At 37.4% G+C, this 25,104-nt stretch overlaps 4 protein-coding genes and 1 non-coding gene across 11 annotated transcripts; 1 reads left to right on the forward strand and 4 right to left on the reverse strand.

Annotated features, from left to right (window-relative positions):
• Window positions 1-646: 646 nt before the first annotated feature.
• Window positions 647-4,745, reverse strand: LOC122322358. Of its 2 annotated transcripts, none has more exons than XM_043215829.1 (5): window positions 4,678-4,745; window positions 3,981-4,617; window positions 3,786-3,913; window positions 3,656-3,711; window positions 647-1,842 (listed from the first exon to the last, which is right to left on the reverse strand). In XM_043215829.1, exons 3-5 carry the CDS (start codon window positions 3,869-3,871, stop codon window positions 1,430-1,432), a joined length of 555 nt encoding a protein of 184 aa, XP_043071764.1. In that variant the 5' UTR covers window positions 3,872-3,913; window positions 3,981-4,617; window positions 4,678-4,745; the 3' UTR covers window positions 647-1,429. The 2 variants fall into 2 exon arrangements, with proteins under 2 accessions (XP_043071764.1, XP_032597854.1); XM_032741963.2 differs by having other exon boundaries at window positions 1,430-1,842; window positions 3,786-3,903.
• A 462-nt stretch (window positions 4,746-5,207) lies between these two features.
• On the reverse strand, window positions 5,208-7,892 carry LOC6570304. 6 transcript variants are annotated; one of them, XR_006246860.1, is made up of 4 exons: window positions 7,713-7,796; window positions 7,203-7,276; window positions 6,960-7,149; window positions 5,208-5,271 (listed from the first exon to the last, which is right to left on the reverse strand). It is a non-coding gene; the product is annotated as an uncharacterized LOC6570304 (transcript). The 6 variants fall into 6 exon arrangements; XR_004365515.1 differs by lacking the exon at window positions 7,203-7,276 and having other exon boundaries at window positions 7,713-7,892; XR_006246859.1 differs by having other exon boundaries at window positions 6,960-7,276; window positions 7,713-7,809.
• A 1,334-nt stretch (window positions 7,893-9,226) lies between these two features.
• LOC6570303 (metabotropic glutamate receptor) lies at window positions 9,227-14,473 on the forward strand. The gene is made up of 8 exons (XM_001996464.3): window positions 9,227-9,412; window positions 10,536-11,943; window positions 12,139-12,389; window positions 12,462-12,568; window positions 12,673-12,798; window positions 12,860-13,379; window positions 13,550-13,845; window positions 13,911-14,473. Exons 2-8 carry the CDS (start codon window positions 10,679-10,681, stop codon window positions 14,361-14,363), a joined length of 3,018 nt encoding a protein of 1,005 aa, XP_001996500.1. The 5' UTR covers window positions 9,227-9,412; window positions 10,536-10,678; the 3' UTR covers window positions 14,364-14,473.
• A 1,506-nt stretch (window positions 14,474-15,979) lies between these two features.
• Window positions 15,980-20,711, reverse strand: LOC6570302 (eukaryotic translation initiation factor 4E transporter). The gene is made up of 9 exons (XM_001996463.3): window positions 20,638-20,711; window positions 20,128-20,195; window positions 18,464-19,898; window positions 18,271-18,400; window positions 17,709-18,188; window positions 17,382-17,597; window positions 16,875-17,312; window positions 16,486-16,812; window positions 15,980-16,415 (listed from the first exon to the last, which is right to left on the reverse strand). Exons 2-9 carry the CDS (start codon window positions 20,151-20,153, stop codon window positions 16,177-16,179), a joined length of 3,291 nt encoding a protein of 1,096 aa, XP_001996499.1. The 5' UTR covers window positions 20,154-20,195; window positions 20,638-20,711; the 3' UTR covers window positions 15,980-16,176.
• Window positions 20,712-21,676: 965 nt separating this feature from the next.
• Window positions 21,677-24,825, reverse strand: LOC6570301. Its single transcript, XM_043215900.1, has 3 exons — window positions 24,769-24,825; window positions 22,224-24,194; window positions 21,677-22,060 (listed from the first exon to the last, which is right to left on the reverse strand). The coding sequence occupies exons 1-3, from the start codon at window positions 24,808-24,810 to the stop codon at window positions 21,782-21,784; spliced, it is 2,292 nt and encodes a 763-aa protein (XP_043071835.1). The 5' UTR covers window positions 24,811-24,825; the 3' UTR covers window positions 21,677-21,781.
• Between the last annotated feature and the right edge of the window lie 279 nt (window positions 24,826-25,104).

The raw sequence follows: 25,104 nt of genomic DNA on the forward strand, positions 1-25,104 counted from the left end.
GATAATTATTAATAGTTGATTTGTTCAAAGTTAGTTTTATAGAACAATTCCGAAGTTAACTATTACTAAATGGCATATGAATCATGTTTTGAAAGCAAAAAAAAAACTAATGGCTTTAACTTTCTGGAGCAGAGTCAAAATACCTAAATTTGCACATGGTTGGTTTTCGATTTGACACCTTATAGTATTATTTTTTAGTATTTTTAGCATATTATCCTTACAAGCAAGCTTCTAATGAATATTCCTGTTAATGCAAAATAATAATAAATAATAACTAAAATCAACAGATAAACTTCAAATAAATTGATGGCTGGATAGATATAAAAATCGAATGTAAATACGGTAAAAATTGATAAAACGTTTTAATTAATATCGAATACATCGATAATATTTAAAGAAATAAATTTAAATTTAAATTGGGCAATTGTTATTTATATTTGAGGTGAAAAACAAGATTTAGTCTCATGCAATTAAATATTTTTGATCTTAATTTATTAAATTGATCAGATAAGTCGGGCAGTCAATGATTCCAACCATATATAATTAGATTTTCTTTAATTAAATGAATTAGAGGTTTATTTAAATTAACGGTAAGGTTTATAATTAAAAATGAAGGTAGGATTATGGGAGCTTCATAATTATATCATACTATAAATATATTTATTTACATATTTAATTATGACAAATAAAGTCAGATGACACAAGTAATACAAAAAGTGCAAAATTGATTAAATTAAATCAATTTAAAATTAAATGTAAAAATGAGCAACACAGTTTTATATTTACTTTATATAATTTAACTAAAAATGGATTAAATTAAATTAGCGATAGATTCAAATGGATCATGCCCTTCATGCTGCTACGGCCGCTGCCCTGCACCCCGGACATGGACACCTGTTTGCCCACGAAATTGCTGGACGCATCACTGTTGCGATTACTATCAATCATGCCCACCATCGACTGGACACGCTTATTGTTATTGTTGTTGATGTTGCGCATAAATGTTGGCATCAGATTCGGATGTGGCAAGATCGCCACGTTCTTCACCTCGGGCTGCACGCGGGATGCTTTTGCTTCGTTGTAATTGATCAGCGATGAGATCGGATCCGTTTCTATGGCAGCAGTTGGTGGTGAGGCGGCAGTTTATTGTTCAACTGTCTTTGATCTAGGCTCCTTTCCATCTCCCACTGATTCCTTAAGCTCCAGCTCCAGCTCCAGCCCTTGTTCTTTTTCCTGTTCTGTTCCATTGTGTTATTTGTAGTTGTTTACTGTTCTTGGATGTGTCTACTCCGATATCAACATTATCATTGGCCCTTATAGGCGCTTCATTGAATTGTGTATTCCCGGCTTGATCAGTCTCATCTGGGGTGCTCTCGTGTGTGCTATGTGCTGTTGGTGTAAGTGCAACAGCAGCAGGTGACTCTGATGCCTAAATTTTGCTGCTTTGATCCACTATTTGCATGACAGTCGATTCGCCTTCAGATGAGACTTCTATATTGGCTTGGGTTTGGGCTGCTGTTGCCACCCTTGCAATATCTACGGTTGTCTCTGGCTTAGCCTCGATATTAGGCAGTGGACAATTTGTGAATAGTTCGCTCTGCGACGATGACACAGAAGCGTCATCCACAGCGTGCTCAAATTCAGACGTTGGAGTTGCCACATGCGCCAGGTACTGAGAATGTTGCTGATCTATGTGTATCTGTGACTGTAGCTGTATCGCTTGTGGATGTGCCAAGTTTAACTGATTCTTTTGCTGTAGCACAGAGTCCGTTTGTATCTGTTGATTAATCTCGACAGTCGCTTTAACGTTTGTTTTCGCTGCTTCTGCATCATCCAATTTGACTACATTTAATAGAAAATCTAGATTAGTTATAAACATATTATAGCTACCTATAAAAGGTATACGAACGTCTAGATGTACTTTTAAAATTGTAAACTATTTATAACAGTTAGTCCATATCGATATTAGTTGCTCAGTCGTTATCGCTTTTGTATTGCATTGAATTTGAATTTTTGATTTGTTTTTTATTTTTAGAAACACCTTGAAAGCGTTATACAGAACTATCCTTATCGCCTTGTAATTATGTACATTATTTAACAGTCCAAAATATATATATATTTTATTAAATGCCAAATTCTTTTCATTATTTGAAAATATTTGTACAAAAATATATATATATACATATTTGTACAAAAATATATATATATACATATTTGTACAAAAATATATATATATACATATTTGTACAAAAATATATATATACACATATAAAAACATATATATAAGAAATTAATTAACTTATTTGCTTTAACTTTGCACATGTATTTTTTTCTTTTCGAAATATTTCAAAATGCACGTGGGCATATATATTTATTTGACTCTATTCAATTTTTATCTCATCAAAACTTGTCTGTGTGTGTGTGTCCGTCCAAGCAATTATCGCTTTGTTGCCTAGCGCTATAGATAGACACATAGGCATAGACACACACACACATACACTGAACTACGATATCGAATCGCACAAAACATCGCACTAACGCTAACACAACAACCAAAAAAATGATCGCATCGAGAGGCTAGCGACGTTTGAGCATCGAGCCTCAATAGAACAGCGCGCAGTGTTCGCAACTGAAATTGCTGCACAAACGAGGCAAACAGAAATACGGACAAGCAATAACGGCCAGCCAAAAAGCAGCGTCAAACAACAAGTCACTAGTCACAGCAGTGCTACAAGCAAAAGTGAAAATGTTTGCACACACACGCACTCCCAATTTCTCGCTCTCTCTCTCTCTCTGTGACGCACGCACACATGCTTAATATGTCCATGTACAGACACAGAAGACAGTGTAGAAAGCACGTGTTTGCGTTGGATCGATTTAAAAACATACATCTGGGAAGCAAACGCAAGAGCCAAGCAATTCGACAAATACATATGTATGTGTGTGTCCGTCTTATGGTCAGCACACCTACATATAGATGAACATCGTACATTCACATACACATTCATAGATAAGCGGACAAGCTTAAGCGCAAAATATGCACACGCACACGCGCACACACACTGTTTTAATCGAATAGATTTGTAGAAGAAAACAAGAACGCAGCAGCTGCGTGGAATTGACATAAAAGTCTTCTATAAAATGAATATTTCTGATAGAAATTTCGGGCAAAACTTTCCTTTTTTTTCATATTCCGTTTTCGCTTTTGGGTGCTCCGTATAACGTTACCGATATGAGTGCAGTATGCGAGCTACAAGTCACTGCTTTTTTAATGTGTTTAACTTATAAAAAATAAATCAAAACAAGTACAAATAAACTTATTTTAAATCTGTAAATATTAGAAATGCTTTGAGTTCCTCGAGGAACAACATTCTCTGCTTTTTTTTTCAATGTTCGCCTATTTGGCACTCCGCATAAAATCAAAAGCAATCTTAGAATATATATAGAATGTTGTTATAAAGCTTTTGCCTATATTCTACATCAAAAATGTATGTGCAAATATAGTAACTATATTTTATACTATATAATAATAATGTGCTGAACTAAAACCTATATCTCTTTTTTTTGCAGAATAACGAGTTTTATTTATTTTTTGAGATTGCTGACAAACTAAATTAAAAATATTCAACCCAATAATATTTCTTACAGTACTTACCAGATGAAAAAGCTGTAGATGAATCAGAGATATCTTTTGGAGAGACTATAGGGATTCTAAGAAAGAAGGGAAGGAAAAATATATAATATAACAATACAAATTAAATATTGATTCTGTTAGAATCACTTACTTTTTACTCTTGGTCTTTTGGGGCGTCGGCAATATTTCTACAGATGGGGCATCCGACATCGCTGAGACCACTGGGGTCTGACCCATTATAATATCTGGCCGGTGAGCGGGAATTTGATCTCGATACAACTTGTGACAAGTAATAAAATATATTACAGTGTATATTAATATACATTTTGGATGTTAATTAATATACCTAATTTGAACTGGGCACTGGCTCTTGAGTCCGGGCCTTGAGTTAGCATGTTATTCGTTAGGCAGATGCCAGCAGCATCTGGCTGGGAAATGCAGATTGGGACATCTGGGTTTGGTTGGACAACGGCGGCTGTTGTCGTAGTTACAGTTGTTCCAACAACAGCGCCTGCTTGTTGCTCCTGCTCTATATATCGATAACACCGGGGCCACCAACCCCTAACTGTTTGGAGTTTAAATTGGGAGTACCCTACGGGTACGAGGCCTGACCGGAGGCTTGTTTCCGGTACCACTGGTAATCAGGAGCCCGCGGAACTCAGTTCCGTCCTGGTTTTTGGTTGCGGCCCTTCGGGGAGTATCGTGGTGGCTATGGTTTGACACCCAAATGCGGGTAGAGGTTTAGACTCGGCATGATGTTGCGTATGTTACAACAGGGTGCCGTGACCCATAGATCGGAAGTTGTTTTAGATAGGCGGCACTCCAAACCTAGGTGGAAGTTCACGACCAAACAGAAATGACTTCAAATTGGTACCTGCGGAATATTTGATCCAATGGGGCGGTAATTGACGCTTAAATTAATTCCAGTGCTCGGCACCGTGAGATTAAGCCATTACGGCAGGTGCTCATGTTAAACCCATTGACTTTAATATCGATAACAATCAACAATATATGTATATATATATAAATAGCAATAAACGTACCTTATCCAGCTCTCCGAGAATATTCTTTTTCGTTTCGGGATGAATGATCTGCAAACTGTGCCGATGGCGACGCCTACTCGCCATTGCCACCACTTGCAACATTAACCATTGGCGGTACACCGACCTGCCCGCTACCAGTGGAGCTAACGCCAAGCGCGGTATTCGCGCCGGTCTGTACACTGCCCGTGAACAGCTGCAGTTGGGACGTTGTAGCCCCGGGACCAGACAGGCCTCGGGACAGGCATCGTGTTGCCACCGATTTTGACACTAGCGTTTGTGGCAACACCGCTACGCGAATGCTGTGGCGGCGGCGGAGGCTGTTGCTGCAGCGACGGGATATATTGATACGGATAGTAGGGAATGGGCGCAGGTCCATATTGTATTTGTGGCGTTTGGAACGTCGGCTGTCGCTGGCCATATTGTGAGTACTGTTGCAGCACCACATTCGGATACATTGCCGGCATGTGCAGGTGGCGAGGTCCCTACGGCGCCCGTGCCACGTGGCGCATTCGCAGTCGACGGCGGTCCCCGAAATATTCCACTCTGTTGATTTGAACGGGTGTTGCCAGCACTGTTATTGCCCGATGACACATACTGAAAAAATCCACAAATCTATATTAACTGAACTTACATACAGCTTTGACTTATGCGAAAATTACCTTTACCAATTTTAAATCTAAGGCTTAGTTTATAATTTTTTAAGTTTTTCTGGATTTTATTTTTGCGGTCAAAATAATAATACTGCAGCTTCTCAAAGCATTTCATAAATTTATATAATTTAAAAATAAATATATATAAATTATAAATTTGTTTTTTTGTTAATCAATTTGATAGCTATGCCAACTTTTAACGTTTAATTTTTTACCAGTATTTACTACTTGTGTTTAAATGAAGTTTTCATAACTTTTAACCATATTTTAAGTATTTTTTTGTTTTTAAATTTTTTCAAAACATATGCGTCCACTATTATTTTGACCGCAGCTGAACATTCGGACAATTTCAGATAGCGGAACAAACGTAGTCGATTAATCGAGCAATCGATTTATAAAATTCGTACAAATTTCTATAAACTTTTAATTTTTTTTCGCGACCAAAGTTTTGTTCTTGTTGTTTGTTGATTTTTACCTCTTGGGCTGTTTGGAAGCTGCTGTTTGACAGCAGATTATTATTTTTACAGTCGTATTTTCTACTATCGATACAAGTGACGCCAACGCCAACTCCAACGCCCCCCAACAAGCTCTTCTCGTGCATATAGGGGCCACTGCTCGAGCCCAATGTTAGCGTCATGAGGCTCTGATTGTTGCTGGCACCGTTAATGCTGCTGCTGCTGGCACTGTTGCTATTTGTGGCACTTGCGGCACCGCCACCACCGCCTCCTACTTGTGTACCATTATTCGAAACTGCAACACCTTTCGACGACAACTCCGCTGCCAAATAGCGACAATTGGAGTCGATGCCAGCCGTCAATTGTGGTCTGTGTCCAGTCAGATTATAGATGGCAGCAGAGCTCAAATCACCCGTATTCAATTGACAACTGCTGACGGTCATTATGTTGCCACCGCTGCAAATGACAATCGATTGTTGCTGCTGTTGGGTTGCAGCTGAAATAGCTGGCGCTCGATTTACAACATTTGCATAGCTTTGTTGCTGCTGTGACTGTTGAGGACTGTTGTTGCGTGACTGATGTCGTTGCTGTTTTTAGTATGGAGACAACGTTGTGGGCCTTGTTTATCTGAAACTGTGGCTGTGTAGTGCTGTGTTGTGGCAGCGACTGTTGCTGCTTCATTGGCGGCGTTTGCGAAACATATTTTTTGCTCTTTTTATTCGAAGGCAAAAATAATACAGATTGCAAAAAAGTGGGAAGATTTATTTTTTTGCCTATTAAGTATAGCACATAATTTGAACTTTGGCCGAAATAGAATACGAAAACGAACAACAAAATCAGCAACTAAAATGAAAATCTATAATTAATAAACTAATAACTCAATAATAAGTTGAGGTCAATATTTAGCCAAGCAAATAAATTATAAAACTGGAATCCAAAACTTGCTTCTCTCCTCTCGTTTGTTAAATGTGTGTGAATATTTTAAACAATAAATTTTAAATAAAATTTAATTGGGATTAAAAACTAAGATATATTTTAAAGTATTTTATGCTTAAACATCTAATTAAAATGAAATTAAACAAAACTTTCGAAATTAAATACATATTTTGACATTCGAAAAACCGAATACTATTGATAGAAACTAGAACGAAATACAAAGAAAAAAGTGGCAACATACCAAATTTTGGGGCTGCATGTTTTTAGCGATATAAAATTGTGTTGATAGTGCTGAAGCAGCTGGTTGCATTCCGAAAGGACCGATCTAGTTTACGGTTAAGCGTTTGTCAAACGTCAAACGGTTGCTTTTCCCCGTTTTGGGCTATTTTTGACCCGCGTCGAATCCGTTACACAACCATCGGATTCTTCTTCTGTGGAAACTGTGAATTTTGAGAATGTTGCGAGTGTTGGCAGGCTGTCTTACCTGCAAAAGTTTAGTTTTATTGTATAAAAAATTTCTGCGAAGCAATTCTCGTAAGTTGTAAATAAAAAGCCAACCTGCAAGGCAAAAGGAAAAAATACAATATAAACCATTTAAAATAAGTAGCATATGTATTATAATAATTAACTAACATATTTAAATATATAAATCGTAGTACACATATTAATCGAATGCATTTGCTTTCTAAAATCTAGCGTAGAAGGTAAGAGAGAGAATGATCGACCGAGCGAACGACTCGCCTCGACTCAAGTCTTGCACAAAAAATGTGTGTAGAAAAAAAATCCGCATTAACTTATATTTCATAATTCACTAACTTTAACAACTAATCGAGAAATGCATATATCGTACACGTATTTCTCTATATATTTGATATGTAACGCACAAAGAGCAACGTCAACGGCAACGTCATAGTCAAATTGGATGTCGTAGTAAATGTCATCATGTAATTTTTAGTTGAACTCCGTCTCGTTCTCATTCTTAACATTATTTTACCTGGAGCATTCGAGACCAGTATATATATATATATGTATGATTAGCTAGCAATTATATACAATACAACAGAAAACAATTGCCACACTTCACTATACTTGCACAGTCGTTAACTAAGCTATACTCGACTTTCTTTGTTTATTTCCAAAAACAAATTTTATATCAATTTCATTCCACATGAAATGTGCTGCTTAGGAATGGTATATCGATATACATCGATATATCTATTTAGCAAACCAATTTCATCACAATGTTGATGTCTTCCCTAATCGATGTGTCTTGCGATAATTATTAATAGTTGATTTGTTCAAAGTTAGTTTTATAGAACAATTCCGAATTTAACTATTCCTAAATGGCATATGAATCATGTTTTGAAAGCAAAAAAAAACTAATGGCTTTAACTTTCTGGAGCAGAGTCAAAATACCTAAATTTGCACATGGTTGGTTTTCGATTTGACACCTTATAGTATTATTTTTTAGTATTTTTAACATATTATCCTTACAAGCAAGCTTCTAATGAATATTCATCTTAATGCAAAATAATAATAAATAATAACTAAAATCAAATAAATTGATGGCTGGATAAATATAAAAATCAAATGTAAATACGGTAAACATTGATAAATCGTTTTATTTAATATCGAATACATCGATAATATTTAAAGAAATAAATTTAAATTTAAATTGGGCAATTATTATTTATATTTGAGGTGAAAAACAAGATTTAGTCTCATGCAATTAAATATTTTTGGTCTTAATTTATTAAAATCATCAGATAAGTCGGGCAGTCAATGATTCCAACCATATATAATTAGATTTTCTTTAATTAAATGAATTACTGCGGTTTATTTAAATTAACGGTAAGGTTTATAATTAAAAATGAAGATAGGATTATGGGAGCTTCATAATTATATCATACTATAAATATATTTATATACTTATTTAATTATGGCAAATAAAGTCAGACGACACAAGTAATACAAAAAGTGAAAAATTGATTAAATTAAATCAAAAATAACGTTTAAAATTAAATGTAACAAATGAGCAACACAGTTTTATATTTACTATATAAAATGTAACTAAAAATTGATTAAATTAAATTAAAAATGCAATTTTGAATTAAATTAAAATTAAAAAATTAGTAAATAATTAAAAGATTATGTGTACTATAGATGCCATAACTAATACATTTACAAATATACATACACACACATTTGCGTGGTCAAAAATCGGGAGAGCCTTAAGAGAGCTACGCGAAAGCTTGAAGACGAGCTTTAGTCAGCTTTTTTTGGCGCTCTTAAGTAATGCTGCAGGCGGACCTACGATATATATATAGGACGTAAGAGTTATTAACGTTTTTTCTTTTTTTTTAGCTGCTAGTTTTTATTCTTACTCTTTGAGATCCGTTACGGCTGCTGCTGCAGCGATGCTTGCGCTCCCGAAAAATGGCCATTCAAGGAGAGATGGACAGTTAGATGGCTGCTGTGGGTGTTGTTGCTGCTGCTGCTGCTGTTGCTGTTGTTCTTTTTCGTGGTCGCTGCTGCTGCTGCTTGTACAAGAACTGCTGCTTGAGCTTATCAAGAGGAAATCAGTTTATCTACAGTTAATGCTATGAACAGATGTGTGCACTCCTCGCTCGTGACTAAAATAATTTGTAATTTAAAAAAATAACGACTCTACAAATACAACTACACAGTTAAATGGTATGTAAATGCATGTTTTTTCCATTTTCTAACATACTTAAATTAACACTTGCAATGCAGACTTACATAAATATGTACGTGTATATTTAAGTACTCGCTGTATGTATATATGTCTGTGTATAGGGTACATTTAACATATATCTCTGTGTGTATGTATTGGTATTACTGTATTGCTGTGTTGGTATGAACGTTAACACCCACACAGTTACAGTTGCTCAAAATCATTTGAAAAAAATAGATGTATATATATATAATTCTAGTTATGTCGGGCTTTGGAAATTGAACAAGTCTTTTGTACCTACACACACATACTTTTCTCGTACATCTATCGTGCATATGTGTAGGGTACTCCTGTTAATAATTTTTGTGACGATTATATATGCATATCTATACATATATATATATATATATTTACACATATATTTATATATATATATGCTTGCAGATTTCGGTCCTTTGCGCCGCCGTTGCCATCATCAGCATCATCGGTACCATTCTTGTATTGGTACTTCTGGTAAAGTTCTGGCATCGAAGCTTTTTCTGGGTCGCCATTGTTACTTTCCACACATACACACACACGCACACACAAATATATGAGTGTGTATATAGTCGGACTCTGGTTCTGCATGAACATTAAGCTTGGGCAACATTTTCTCGTATTTTCTCGTGGAAAGCATCCCCTACTTATGATTCTCTTTTCCTTGTCCTCTCTCATTTGCCAGCTTTCTCCCTCTCTCTCACTTTCTCTTGCCCTCTCCCTCTGTCCCTCTCTCATTAACTTAAGAGAATCGTAATTTAAGCAAGCATCCTTGCCAACAGATGACTTGTCTTAGCCATCTTAAGTTGCTCGAGTGTCACTGACTAAATGATTTTAAGTAGCTTTTTAAATAATTAAAATTTCAAATAAATTAATTGATTTAAGTATATTTATTTGATTTACATATTATATTTAATAAAACTAAAAATAATGCTATATAATTATTTAGAAATCGCAATAAAAGATTTAATTATATTTATTCGGCTTATATATTGCAATTAATAAATTAATAATTATAAAATAAATGCTAAGTCTGGTTACTAATAGGTTGAACATAAAATATCTGCTATCGCGTTTCCATTGCAGATTATTTAAAATGGCCATGGACGACTCAAAACCCAAGGATTATTATAGAGTCTCAAAGCTCAAAGACTAACCCAAGAAAAGAAATCCAAATGAATAAATCGTTGAGATAAATGTGCAATTGACGATTTGACAAATTGACCAATATGCGAGAAGCGTTCAAAGCCAACTCCAATAACTATGGCAGTAATATTCCAATTAGACTTATGCTGATGGTAGTTACTCTCTGGAGCTGTTTACCCCAACTTTCTGGTGCTGGCTCATCGCAGTCCCATGACTCGGTGTCTGTCTTCCTGCCCGGCGATATAATACTGGGCGGACTGTTTCCCGTGCACGAGAAGGGCGAGGGAGCCCCGCCGTGCGGGCCCAAGGTCTATAATCGGGGTGTTCAGCGCCTGGAGGCGATGCTGTATGCCATCGATCGGGTGAACAATGACACAAATCTACTGCCAGGCATAACGATAGGTGTTCATATCCTGGACACCTGCTCTCGGGACACCTACGCCCTCAATCAGTCGCTGCAATTTGTGCGCGCTTCCCTCAATAACATGGACACATCCGTCTTCGAGTGCTCGGACACATCGACGCCGCAGCTACGCAAGAATGCAACATCTGGCCCCGTTTTTGGTGTCATCGGTGGCTCGTACAGTTCGGTATCCTTGCAGGTGGCCAATCTCTTGAGACTCTTTCACATACCGCAAATTTCGCCAGCTTCGACGGCCAAAACGCTTTCCGACAAATCACGCTTCGATTTATTTGCACGCACCGTGCCGCCAGATACATTTCAATCGGTCGCCCTTGTGGACATTATCAAGAACCTGAACTGGTCCTATGTGTCCACGATTCACTCGGAGGGCTCCTACGGCGAGTATGGCATCGAGGCCTTTCACAAGGAGGCCACCGAGCGACACGTTTGTATTGCCGCCGCCGAAAAGGTGCCCAGTGCATCCGATGACAAAATCTTCGATTCGATTATCAGTAAACTGCTCAAGAAGCCAAATGCTCGAGGTGTCATCTTATTCACCCGAGCCGAGGATGCACGTCGCATTCTGCTAGCAGCGAAGCGTGCCAATCTCTCGCAGCCATTCCATTGGGTGGCCAGCGATGGCTGGGGCAAGCAACAGAAGCTGCTCGAGGGATTGGAGGAGATTGCCGAGGGCGCCATTACTGTTGAGTTGCAATCGGAAATAATCGAAGACTTTGATCGATATATGATGCAATTAACGCCAAGGTCCAATCAGCGCAATCCCTGGTTCGCCGAGTACTGGGAGGATACCTTCAATTGTGTCCTATCTTTAGGCTCAGTGGACGCCAAGTTGGCAATAGATGGCGAGGATGGTCATTCAAAGTCTGGAAACGAAAAGGAGAAAACCATTTGCGATGATAGTTTAAGGCTCTCGGAGAAAGTCGGGTGAGTTTATTTTTATTTAGAGAGTAGAGTTGCATATATGTATTAATTATTACTATGAGTGTTTTAATTATTAATTATTATTAATCCTATAAATATTTCTTATCATTTAAATGTAATTTTACATTTGATTTTTAATCAAATTTAATAAGTTTTGTTGTTCACATAAAATAAATACATATCGCCTATATACTTTAGATATGAGCAGGAATCGAAGACGCAATTCGTTGTGGACGCTGTTTATGCCTTCGCCCATGCCCTGCACAATTTGCACAGCGATTTGTGCACCCAAAACGATCAGAATATTGGCCAGCAGAAGCATCATCAGCACAGCGAATCGGTTTGGTATCGAAAGCCAGTCGATAGCCATTCGCAGGCCTGTCCCGATATGGCCAGCTACGATGGCAAGGACTTTTACAACAACTACTTACTAAACGTCTCCTTTGTGGGTACAGTATCTAATCGAATCTATATTATATAATATCTTTATCAATTACCAACAATCTAACTGCTCTGTTTAGATTTGGCTGGCAGTGAAGTGAAGTTTGATCGACAGGGCGATGGCCTGGCCAGATATGATATTTTAAACTATCAGCGTCTTGATAATTCATCGGGATATCAGTACAAGGTACCAGTACTAGTTATTAACGTTTGCAGCCTTTTGTAAATTATAAATATATAAAAAGCTTATCCCCAAAAAATGTATAATATACACATTTATTGTGCTTGTAGGTAATTGGAAAATGGTTTAATTATCTGGAACTCAATTTGGAAACCGTTGTGTGGAACAAGGAACAAGAAATGCCGACCTCCGCATGCTCACTACCCTGTGAGGCTGGAATGATTAAAAAACAACAGGTAATTCAAATTATAATTTCTATATTACATTTATTTATATAAAAATATATTATATTTACAGGGTGACACCTGTTGCTGGATCTGTGACAGCTGCGAGCCATACGAATATGTCTACGATGAGTTTACGTGCAGAGATTGTGGTCCGGGCCTGTGGCCATATCCCGATAAGCTCTCCTGCTTTGCCCTAAATATCCAGTATATGCGCTGGAATTCGCTATTTGCCCTGGTGCCATTTGCAATCGCAATACTCGGCATCACGATGACCATTGTGGTTATTGTGCTGTTTGCCAAGAATCACGATACTCCCCTCGTCCGTGCCTCGGGTCGAGAGCTGAGCTATACTCTGCTATTTGGTATTTTAGTTTGTTATTGCAACACATTTGCCCTAATCGCGAAGCCAACGATTGGTTCATGTGTCCTTCAGAGGTTTGGGATAGGTGTTGGCTTCTCAATTATTTATAGCGCTCTATTAACGAAAACAAATCGTATATCGCGAATTTTCCATTCGGCCTCAAAATCGGCACAACGTCTCAAGTACATCAGTCCGCAGTCGCAGGTGGTGATCACAACCTCGCTAATTGGTAGGTATCTCAATATTTATATTAAAGATTGACGATTAAAGCATAATACATATCCAAAATTTGACACCATCTTTTTGTTTTATTATTTTGCTTTTAAGTTTGTAAATTGATAATTAAATTTATTACTAGCGTGTGTAGTTTACCCTTTAAAAATACGTTTATCTCTTTAGCAATACAAGTTTTAATCACGATGATTTGGATGATTGTGGAGCCACCGGGGACTAGATTTTATTATCCCGACCGTACCGAGGTGATTTTAAAATGCAAAATACAGGACATGTCCTTCCTCTTCTCCCAGCTGTACAACATGATACTTATTACGATATGCACGGTGTATGCGATCAAAACACGCAAAATACCCGAAAATTTTAACGAATCCAAATTTATTGGCTTCACAATGTACACAACATGCATAATTTGGCTGGCATTTGTCCCAATATACTTTGGCACTGGCAACTCATATGAGGTAAATACGAACTGACATTCAACTGTGCAGTATGTGCGACATATATATACGACTTTCCCATGCAGATCCAAATAACCACGTTGTGCATCTCGATTAGCTTAAGTGCTTCGGTGGCATTGATTTGCCTCTACTCGCCCAAGGTGTACATTTTGGTCTTTCATCCCGATAAGAATGTGCGTAAGCTGACAATGAATAGCACGGTCTATAGACGATCGGCGACAACGGCGGGCGCACAGGGTATGCCCACAAGTTCCGGATATAGTCGTACACCCGTCGGATTAAATGCCACAGATGTTGGTGTCGGTACGGGTGTTGCAGCCACAATTGCCACACCCAGCGATCGACCGTCTCAGAATGGTAGCCAAAATGGCAGTCCTTGTTCTGAGCTGGACCAAAATCAAACAGTTATTATACATAAGAATGAGGAATGCTTTAATGGTGCTGCTCCCACATCGGGCAAATGCGATTGCGTCATTGGCATCGTTGAACCATCCTGCATCGCCAAGACTCAAGATTAAGAATCCAGAAAATATATAACGATGCATTCGAAATTTCATCAAATTACTGAGCTGCATAAAACTGTCTAGGAAATGATACAGAAATGTTTAGGTATATATGTGTGTGTATACACGAGTATATTAAAAATATAAAGCTTTATCGCTTCTAAAAATGACAAAAACGTTAATATAACGGACCTGCGTATTTAATCGAATTATTATAAGATCTAAATATTTGCTACATTCGATAGCACATCGCTTATTATACACTCAATCAACTCACTCAAATTGTTGCATTATTTAAAAAAAAAGTCTAAAATCATTGTAATAGTTAAATATAAATGGTGTAAATAACACCAGGTAAACAAAGTTAAGTGAATAATCCCGTTAATACCACAATAGGAACTGTAACTTCGTTAAATAATTAATTAGTAAATATATAGCGCTGTCACTAAATAACAAATGTACATAATATGTATGATAATTGACTGTTCCACATGGCATCCGTTTCTTCATAGTTTAACAAAGGAAATTCTAATAAATATGCACCATTTCCCATAGGTAGTGAATAATTATCAGTGTTATTTATTATGCGGTCAACAATGGTTGTTCAACGATCAATAATTACGAGCAACTAGAAAAAATATAATATTCCACAAAATATAAAAACTGTTGGGCAGATTAATTAGAAATCATTAAGAATTGAGATAAATGTTGATGGCGCTGTCGGAAATCATTTATGTTAATTTTTGAATGTGATTATCCGTAGTTAAGAAAAGCTAGCTTTAAGCCAGCGGGACCTATTGAGATTTACCGCCCAAAATGTGACCGAAACTTGTCTGAAATTGATTAAAGCTGAATAATCTGTTACCCTTACAGAGAGTTTACCACACATTACGTTGCTAATATCCCTTTGAATTTCTTTATTAATGCATACGAACACATTTCGGTACATATCAAAGTATGTTTGTAGATTATTGCAAAGCTGAATAATCTGTTACCCTTACAGAGAGTTTACCACACATTACGTTGCTAATATCCCTTTGAATTTCTTCATTAATGCATACGAACACATTTAGGTACATATCAAAGTATGTTTGTAGATTATTGCAATAAGTCTAGTCGCTCAGCTAGTATATAGAATTAGTCACAGATTACCCCACCTACAAATTGAATTAAATGCATAAATACTAAACACATATAAAAAATACAATTTGAAACAAATATTCTGTGCCGAAAAATCTAAATATGTGTGTATATATATAGTGTAATTGGTTCTTTGAATTGATCGATTATTTATTCCCAGGGAAAGATTCCAATTGAATTATTTGATTAAATTTTTATAAATTAAAAGCCAATGTAACTACGTATAATTAATATCTAAGCATTGAATAAATTAAATACAAATAGTACCTAGCTCAATATTTGCATAATCGTGTATTAATTCAATTTGAATTTCCAGAAAACGTGTTTTATTAATTTTTCGATTAATATGCTATAGTTTCGTTTATTTTCTCTTTTATTTATTAGTATTATGTACAGAAAAATGTTTTGTTTCACAATACAATCTACGATTAATAATTATTTTAAATATTCAGAGTTTTATTTTCAATTTTTACGAAACTATCAGAGTGTTTATAAATATATGCTGTTGTGAGCATAATTTTGATATAAAAAAAAAGAAGAAAAGTCCTGTGCAACGAACACACAAATGAATATAACTGCTTGAAATCATTTTTAAAAGAAACTGCAGGATAACTTCTGTTAAATAAAACAGCATTCATTTCAACTAGTTGCATTTAAGTCTCTTTTAAAGTAGATTCACTCTTAGTCTTCAATTGAGCACTGTGGCTGAGGAATGTTGCATACTACGTTCGAATTCTTCCAAGCTCAGCGCCTGGTTCACATTTAAAAGCGGCAATTTACCAGCTGATGCTCTGGCAAGCAATTCTGGGGAAAACCATTGGGCCAATTGATTTGTTGTCGGCGATAAGCGTTCATCTCGATGACAGTTCATGGGACCGAGGTTATTATTTTTCATTAAATTAGTAGATTCGGCGCTGTCGGGTCCTCCTGTTGATAAATTCATATAGTCAATAATTTATGTATGTATTTATATATAATGTAAATATAAATAAATTACCGGCCATGTTACCTGACGACTGCATCGACATATTAGTTTGCCTATGCATGTCCCCATGAAATAATCGATGTCGGTGATGCGCTCGTTGCTGCTGCTGCTGTTGCATATAATGATGCTGCTGCATCTGGGAGATTCCGTCAGTATATGGAACATTTTGTATAGGTGGTGGTCCTCCACCGTGAATGTTTTCGCTATTTATAGTTTCTGTTGGTTGCATGGATTTAAGTCTTTGCTGATGGATCTGTTGTAATTCATTGTTTGTTGAAAATGTTACTGGGGCCATTTGCTGAGAGCCAGAGCTGAGAGTTCCTTTCAGAATTGGTCGACCTGCAAATTTAGATAGATATATTTATAGGTACTATGTTTGTCCTTAATGTATCTTGAATTACCAAAAGACTTGGCCCCGTGCAACGCTTGCATGTTGCCAGGCGGCCATTTGTTTGGCTGACTTCGCTGTTGAGACAACTGTGGAGGTAATTTAGGCGACATTTGTGGGCTATTTGGATTTAATTGATGCTGATGCTGGTGTTGCATAGCGTAGTTGCCGCCCAAGATCATCCTCGGTTGCAGTTGGTTAATAGCAGGTATTACCGGTGACTCATTCATTAGATTGTGTACTGTTGGTTTCGGATACTGCGTGGATAGTTGTTGATATTGATGATATTGTTGGTTAATGGCACTGTTATTTTGCGACGGTGTTGATTCCTTATCAGCTGTCATTTTCCTTAACACAGATGTTGGTGTAAATGCCAACGGTGTCGGCGAATTACTGTGCCTGAGGTGTTGTTGGCTTAAGCTAGGACTTTGCGTGTTCTGACAGAATAAATCTGAAAAACGCAATTAAAAAAGAGGTCACAAAAAAAAAAAAAAAAAAAAAAAAACGAGAACAGACGTACCTTCGGAAACATTCTTATTAAAAAACTGATGATTTTTAATAGCATTATGGGGATTTAAGTCGTTCGGATGATTTAGTTTCTGTTGCACAGCGTTTCGATTGGAATTGGAACACTCATAAAGAACTGCTCCAATAATCTCCCTCGACTGAGCTGTTGTGTTCGGATTGCTTATTTCCTTTTCCAAAAATTCAAGAGACACATCACCGCGAACAATGCCTGAAATTAAAAGAAAAATAAATAAATTATGACATTTGTAAGTGCCAATGCAGCACATGATAAATTAAATTAAAGTCGTACTTAAATCAGATATTTATTTAAGCTACTTACCCTGAAGCAAATGTTGAATTTCCATCCGTGTTTGCGATTGCAAAGATAGGAGTCCAGCTACGTTTGGATCATGGATGCCCGGCGCCAATGCGGAATGTAGAGGACTTTGGGGAACCACATCCATATGCCTGTGTGGCAAGGAGTCATTCTTTTTATGACGTTGTTGCTGGTATTGTTGCAGATCATCTTCCGGACCTCGAGCCATGTGCTGATGGCGGTCATGAGGATTGGCACGTGGCTCGCTGCGCACCACGGGCACATTCGGAATTAAGGGGTACGACGGGGTTGGTTGCGCATGGTTTTGGGAGCCCAACTGCTGCAAGAGTCTTTTAAATCCTTCGGTATCTCTAGTAACAGAGTTGTCTCTTGCCTCCGCTTGAGTTGACTGCTGTGCGTTTCGCATTGTGTTGATAATTTCATATTCAGGTCGCAAATCCACTTTTTTCATTTGTGCTTCCAAGTCCTTAACACTAGGAATTTCTGAAAGACAAAAGAGCGAACATTTTTATGCAGTATATATAACATATTAACATAACATATAATAAATTGGATTATTTCTTACCTTGCCTATCTAATGTAGTAGAGCTGCCATAAGATCCGAGCTCGCTACCACATGTTGGTTCTTTGGATGCAAACCAGCGGCTAAACCGTGAAGTTCCCTTTACCTCGCCTTGGACCTCGCCATCATTGCCCTGGAAACAGACGGTGCAGTTTTTAATCAAAGTGGAAGGTAGATCGGTATTTTTAGCACTTACCATTGGATCCATGTTAAGGAACGCATCAAAATTGAACTCAACTTCAGATTTTGGAATTGGATTATCGTTACTTCGTTTGCTGGGCGGCCCGTTTGACGAAGTCATCTCATTGCTGTCATTCGACGAATCGATAACGTGTAGGCTGGCAATGCTGCTACTTCTCGATGTGGGGCTACCTATTTGGTTTGTCAGCGCAACAAATTCCTTATTCACATCCTCCTTAGCGGGTTTTACATCGGCAGCACTATCGTTTTCATAGTCCTCGAAGCCGTGCAAATCGATAGTTTCATGCTGAGATGTGGGACCAGCGCTAAACCATTCGGGTTCGTGTCTATCATGCGTTTGATACATGTTCATGCGTTTGCCTCGATTCTGCATTGTGCTATCACCGAAATTGAATTTGTCTCTGTTGGTTGCGCGTCGTCCGCTCAGCATATTCTTTTTGCCCTCATTTGGGTCCCGACTACGTTCGTTGATACGACGATCGCGATCACGATCTCGCTCTCTATCCCGATCCCTATCGCGGTCTCCCAGAATATCATTCGATCTGTCGCTGTGTTTTGTCGAACATGTTCGCTGTCGCTGCTGAATGACAATGCCACCATTTTGTGGTCTGTCCTTTTCCAGATTGGCTAATGAAGAATCTGCATCCTTATTCTTATATTCCCAGTTATCGTTTCGTGGTAGAAGTCGTCCACTGCCAATCCGTCTCTCTTGAACATTTAAGTTTGTGCCCTGCTTGCCCGACAAGAATGTTGGCGACAATGCCAACAACTGTTCACTATCCGGCTGAAAGTTTGAATGTTTCTCACTGCGTTCCCACTCCGCAGATGCAGCCGGAGTCCGCCGCATGGGGGAACTCAACGTGGAGCGTGTTGTATTCTTCAGATCGGCATTGGCTTGGCACGAAATTGACGTGTTCTCTTTAGCACTCGAGCCGAGGCCATCTTCATAGTTTGCCTTCTCACTTTGTGTTTCATTTGGACCAATTGCAACCACAAAGCGTCGCTTGGCAAATGCGGGCATTAAATGCGATGAGGAAATGCTGCGATGATCTATGTTGGCTGACTTGTATGATGCACTGCATAGATTACCGCCACTCAATGACGCTAAGCTGGCCTGTGCATCTTCGCCAATCTGATCGCCAGCAGTAAAGCGTTGATAATAATTGTGAGCTCTTTCCCGATTGCGTAACGCGCGCCTCGAACTGAGTAGTCCATTGGAACTGGTAAGGGAAACGTTTTCCCTTTCAGGAGATAGGCCAGTTTTATTCCCGTAGCTGCTGCAGCTGTTGCTGTTGTTGTTACTCAAATTCGATGGAAGTCCGTTGATTTTCCAAAAATTTAACTTTTGCAACTCCGTCCGATTTGCACAGCTGGGACGTCGTCGCGAACTATCCTCGTAGCGTAGCGCCAGCAGATCAACCCGAGAATATCTAAGGATAGAACAAAATACAGCGTAAAATTGATAGAATGCATATATAATTAACATTTTATTTGCATTTGTATGTAAAGATTATTGGAGAAAGTTTGACACTATTTGACCCGCTAAAAAAAACAATAAATACATATTTCTAGTTTCCCTTTCGATTTCCAAAGACGTGTTTCTGTCCAACTTACATATTTATATTGAATAGAATAAAAATATGGCAATATATTTGTTACCTTGAGTTATCTTCAGTTGTGTCCATTATGTGATTTTATCAATGTGTAGCCCTCGCTTGTTTGCTGCACTTTAAAAACAATTTTGGATATACACATATACGTACATACATACATACACGCTCATATATATATGTATATATGTGCTGTTTGTGTGAATTAGCATACACACATTTATACCATTTTTTTCTTTAGCAACTCTTAGCAACGTTTATATATGTAATTTTTGTGTGTGTGTGCTTTTCGTGATATGTGCACAATTAAATGAAATTGTGTATATACTTAATAATCCAAGCTGATTAGATTAAATACGCTTTTTAACATGTTCAAAAAATATATGTATTTCAAAGCGTACAATCGTTGTTGTTATGCCTCTCCAACAGATATATTTATATGTATACATATATATATATATATATATATACATTCGGACATGCACGTATATGAATGTATGTAACTCTGTGTGTATATCGAAAATTAGTGATTCAAAAAGGTACTACTGATTTTGTTTACTTCTATACGGCTCACATCTTCTGCATATCTATGTAGATTTTACCGATTTTAATTATGTGGCTTATGCTGGGGTGCATTAATATTCGCTTTTCATAAAATATTCACTTTTTTGAGACTTATGCTTAACATTGAACTTGTTCAATTGAGCATGTAAACTCAATACATATCTAAGACTATTTATATCGATATGTACGTAAGCGATAGTTCGAAAATGCATTTAAGCAAGCCTGCATTTTAATATTCAGCTGGTATTTTTTTCTGCGTGTAGAATATGTGTGTAAATACACATTATTGTAAACTTAGATATTTATTTAAATATATATATAATAATTCAAATGTGTATCTTATTTATTTCATACGTTTTCCGATTTGTTGTTCAAACCTGAAAGTGTGACCAGATACGCGACCGGCCCGCTACTCGGCAGAGACAACATAATAAATACCAAAAGGAGGGTGGAAATGCCTATTTTGATTATGCTTAAGCAGCTTGTCATGCACCGAGTTCAAATTTGGTGAGTCGTAAGAAAGGCCAAGAAGACTCAGATAATTAGATAACTTAACTACAAGAAAATATACCAAGTAGCGGTGTAAACATTTAGATAACCTAGACGCAAAGTTAATAAGAGTGATACACATCTTTTGTATTATTTATATCTCGGGAATCTGCTAAGGAAAAAAATATATATATATATAGTGGCAATGCACAATAAGTACAAAATATAATATTAATAATATAAATATATAACAAATTATATATATAGATAGATTCTATATATTATCTACATATATATTTTGTATTTTTTAAATCAATTTTATTAATTGCGGATAAAGTGGATAAATTTGTTATTTATATTGTTATTTTATTAATAACTTAGGGACTTGGAAAAAATATATATTAATAGTCACTGCGAACAATATGTACTAAATAGAATATTATATTAATAATATAAATAAATACGAATTGTACAATTGTATTTCATATAGTTAAATTAATTTTCATTAATTTTTAATCAGAACTGAAAAAGAAAAACAATTAATCTTCTGGTTTAGTCAATTTATTGAACCGTGAATTTCAATACCGGAATATAAGTGTTATTTGCAACTTGACAAATAACTTAAATCTATATGTTATAAGAATATTTATTTAGTCAACGCTATTCTCACTAGTTCTTTGTGACGTATCATAGCAATATAGCTGTCTAGGTGTACTGGGACTGGGTTGTCGGTGTTGGCGCTGCCGAAATGAGTTAAGATGAGCCTTTAAAAATACTGGAAATGAGACTCGTTGCTGAATATGTAAGCTGGGTTGGGCAGAGAAAAATGAATCCTTTTCCAGCTTGGATCCGTCCTTTTTTAAGAATTGACGATGTTTATGTTGATTTGAGCACCTGCGACGGGACAACCTTTTTAATCCATTCATGTCCTGAAAAGAATATTATATTTTAAATAAAATTAATACTTTAAGAATACATTTTTAAAATAAATATGTCGATCTTTGAATGACTTCATTATACACTTTTTATTCATTTACGGTATAGAAAGTTCAGTAAATAAATCGCATACACTCATTTCGCACCATTTCTTACCGCACAATTTTTCTTTTTGTAATTTTGAAGCAGTTCCTCCTCCGTTGTCGATATCTTCTCCTTTTCATTGTTGTAAATCTTAAAGTTTGAGCGGGTGATGTTGATGTCGTATGAGCAAATGTTTGACTTTACATCAAATTGATCTTCGGTATCCGTTGTAAAACCATCGACATCAACATCATCGTTGGGACTCGCGGAATGGGAATGGCTTGCACTGCGCGAGGATAAATCCCCATCAGTTGGCGAGTGGGGGGGACACATGTTGAGAGAAGCATTCATTGTTTGGACATCATCCTCGGTCGTTTCAATGTCGACCACTTCGTCATCGTCGTCGTTATCCTGATCATCTTCATCGGTATTTCGGCAAATATTCGAATTAATATAAATTTGGTCTGACGAAGGTGATTTGTCCGAATTATCAGCGATTACTAAATTCACTGATTGTGGATTATTAGCATCTGCTGGCGTCGACTCGGATTCCTCGTTTTCTGTGCACAATTGGATGGAGTCCAAGATCGGTGGAAATGCACTCGATGCTGAATTGAATATTGCTCCATGGGATTCGGCTGTCGTAATGCTGTTGTGGGTAAAAACTGTGGTTGTTCTCGTCGGCTGTGCCGGACTTATGTAGATGTTGTTATTCGAATAATTCGAGCGCGTTGCATACAACGACGTGGACACAATCGCTGCCGAGGCGACAACAGGCTTAAATGCAGAAGAATTTAGCAGCGATGGCATATTAAAATCAGTACGATCTCCATCGGGTAACTTTCGACTCTTTGGCACGCCACAAATGGACGCAGAGTTGGGTTCGTTTTTGATTATATTAAATGGATTATGCTCGATCAGCCGAATTGAGTTTTCACCTGCTGCTGTTGCTGATACAGTAATTTCCGGCCTGCCCCATGGCGTTGGACACGTTTCAAATGAGTTTATCGTTTCGTTAGCATTGAGTTTTTTTGTATGCTGATTATTCTGTTGCTGCCACATGGTGTAGTCAACGACAAAATTACGGGAAAGCGGCATTATTGACAAATCGTGCTCGTTACGCAGTGATTGCAATGGCGATATCACCGCCGACCGGTGCAAGTTGAACGGCACCCCGACGGTAGCAGCCACTGCGGTGACTCCAACCACGGCAGCCGCGGCTGTCACCGTGCTATAATTGTATGGATGATCGAGTGCTGTGCGCTTTAAACATGGCGGTGATATCGCTTTTGTCTGACTTTCACAATTGATTAATGGCGAATCGCACGTGTTATCGATAACTGCACTTGTTTTCGATAATGTCGCTAATGATGTGCTGCTTGTCGTGCTGCGATTTCGATTGTTGCCATTATTATTGCCATTGCAGCTGACTAGCCGCTTTCTGGTGCCGCCATTGAACATCGCCTTGACATCCTCCCAAGCATGGGTGATTTCCTCGTCCTGGCCGTGGCCACTGAGCGTCATGTGGCGTCGCCACGAATTGAAATTGGCCGCATCGGGCTGTATATACCTGTCGTTGGTTGTAATGCGATGCGAATGAAATATGAATTTGTTGGGCGAGAAGAACATGCCGCAATAGCTGCACTTGATACATTTGGCACGCGACGAATTGTAGCGGGAAGGCAAAAATGAGCCGCGACAGCCCCACGCGCACTTATGCTGCACATTAAACGCGAAATCGTCTGGCAACCGCGGCGGCGTATTATCCCCCAAAAAACTCTTGCACAGCCGCTCAGCCTCGCGGCGCGTTATCATGCCGCAGCGTCGCGAACTGACTGGCATTGCTCCGGCTCTTCGCAGTATCTCCAACTGGACGGGTGTGCACTGAACGCAGGTTATTCCCAGAGCCACACGTCGATTGTGAATCTCATTGTAGCTGAATTGTTTTAGGAGAGTATTGGAGATTTGAGCTAGGCACAGACGCTCCTGCCCCTCAATGTACAATGACACAATGGGTATACCGTAAAGCAGTACTGTGCTCACCTAAAAAACACATGCAAATTATCTCGTTATATTTAAATCCAATCAACATTGACTTTCTTAATTACGCTCTCAAAACAATATTCAATAGTTGCTTGTTTTGTCTTCAAAAAATTAATATCCGTTTTGTTGTCTATTATCTCGGTTCCTCACATTCTGGTAATCGATAATTGTCAGTTGTAAAGCATTTTTTTCTTTTTCCATAATATATTTATTCTCGTAATGACAAAAAAGGCGGTCCTGTCATTGACAATTTTTTGGCTATGTCGTTTTTGTTTTTCAAATAAAATAAAGAATCAAAGCACGTAAAATCCAATATCTCAAGGGAAACATTTGTCTGTTTTCGATTTATTTTCTGTGTGTAAAAAACAACCCCTCCCCTTCCACAATATACGCTTGATATTTTTAAGTAGCTAAATCTTTGTTTTAGGTTTTTATCTTTTTATACCCATAGCCCATTGATTATTTGAATTATAAGTGTTAAATTATCCGTTTGCTAATAATATACAATATTTTGTATCTTTTATTTAAAATAAAATCAAGTTTTAACGAGTTAATTTTGTTAAAGGTAACATACGTGATTTGATTTTTGGGAAACGGATATTTGGCTGTTTTCCATTCCATTAGGTGGAGTTGACGGCCGAGTAGATCTTTGAATAGACTCAGCGAATGCCATTTAGTGCAATTTCTGGAAAAGAAAAGTAGAAAACAAGAAGATCTATTATGTGTACTCAGAATAATTTAAAACATGTTTATTTGAGCTCTTGGTATATCCTGTATATATATATATATATATATATATATATATATAAATTGTTATATTTCACTCTAGTACAAATTTATTCAATCTGTGCAAATCCGCCCCTTATGCGAACTCCCATACATTCAATTATATTATGCGTGTGAATGGCAT

This window comes from Drosophila grimshawi, unplaced genomic scaffold (assembly GCF_018153295.1).
Source record: "Drosophila grimshawi isolate 15287-2541.00 unplaced genomic scaffold, ASM1815329v1 contig_80, whole genome shotgun sequence".
Classification (NCBI taxonomy): Eukaryota; Metazoa; Arthropoda; class Insecta; order Diptera; family Drosophilidae; genus Drosophila; species Drosophila grimshawi.

Excerpts from the sequence above, each read along its gene's own strand:
- LOC6570301 (XM_043215900.1), bottom strand. The coding sequence starts at position 24,810 with ATGGAAAACAGCCAAATATCCGTTTCCCAAAAATCAAATCAC. Across the intron at positions 24,195-24,768 it reads TTTCCCAAAAATCAAATCAC|GTGAGCACAGTACTGCTTTA; the intron begins GTATGTTACCTT and ends TGTGTTTTTTAG. Across the intron at positions 22,061-22,223 it reads ACAAAAAGAAAAATTGTGCG|GACATGAATGGATTAAAAAG; the intron begins GTAAGAAATGGT and ends TATTCTTTTCAG.
- LOC6570302 (XM_001996463.3), bottom strand. The coding sequence starts at position 20,153 with ATGGACACAACTGAAGATAACTCAAG. Across the intron at positions 16,813-16,874 it reads GCACGGGGCCAAGTCTTTTG|GTCGACCAATTCTGAAAGGA; the intron begins GTAATTCAAGAT and ends CTAAATTTGCAG. Across the intron at positions 16,416-16,485 it reads GTCGTCAGGTAACATGGCCG|GAGGACCCGACAGCGCCGAA; the intron begins GTAATTTATTTA and ends ATTTATCAACAG.
- LOC122322358 (XM_032741963.2), bottom strand. The coding sequence starts at position 4,029 with ATGCTAACTCAAGGCCCGGACTCAAGAGCCAGTGCCCAGTTCAAATTA. Across the intron at positions 3,904-3,980 it reads CAGTGCCCAGTTCAAATTAG|ATCAAATTCCCGCTCACCGG; the intron begins GTATATTAATTA and ends AGTTGTATCGAG. Across the intron at positions 1,843-3,655 it reads ATCTACAGCTTTTTCATCTG|TCAAATTGGATGATGCAGAA; the intron begins GTAAGTACTGTA and ends TATTAAATGTAG.
- LOC6570303 (XM_001996464.3), top strand. The coding sequence starts at position 10,679 with ATGCGAGAAGCGTTCAAAGCCAACTCCAATAACTATGGCAGTAATATT. Across the intron at positions 12,799-12,859 it reads GAATGATTAAAAAACAACAG|GGTGACACCTGTTGCTGGAT; the intron begins GTAATTCAAATT and ends TTATATTTACAG. Across the intron at positions 13,380-13,549 it reads GATCACAACCTCGCTAATTG|CAATACAAGTTTTAATCACG; the intron begins GTAGGTATCTCA and ends TTATCTCTTTAG.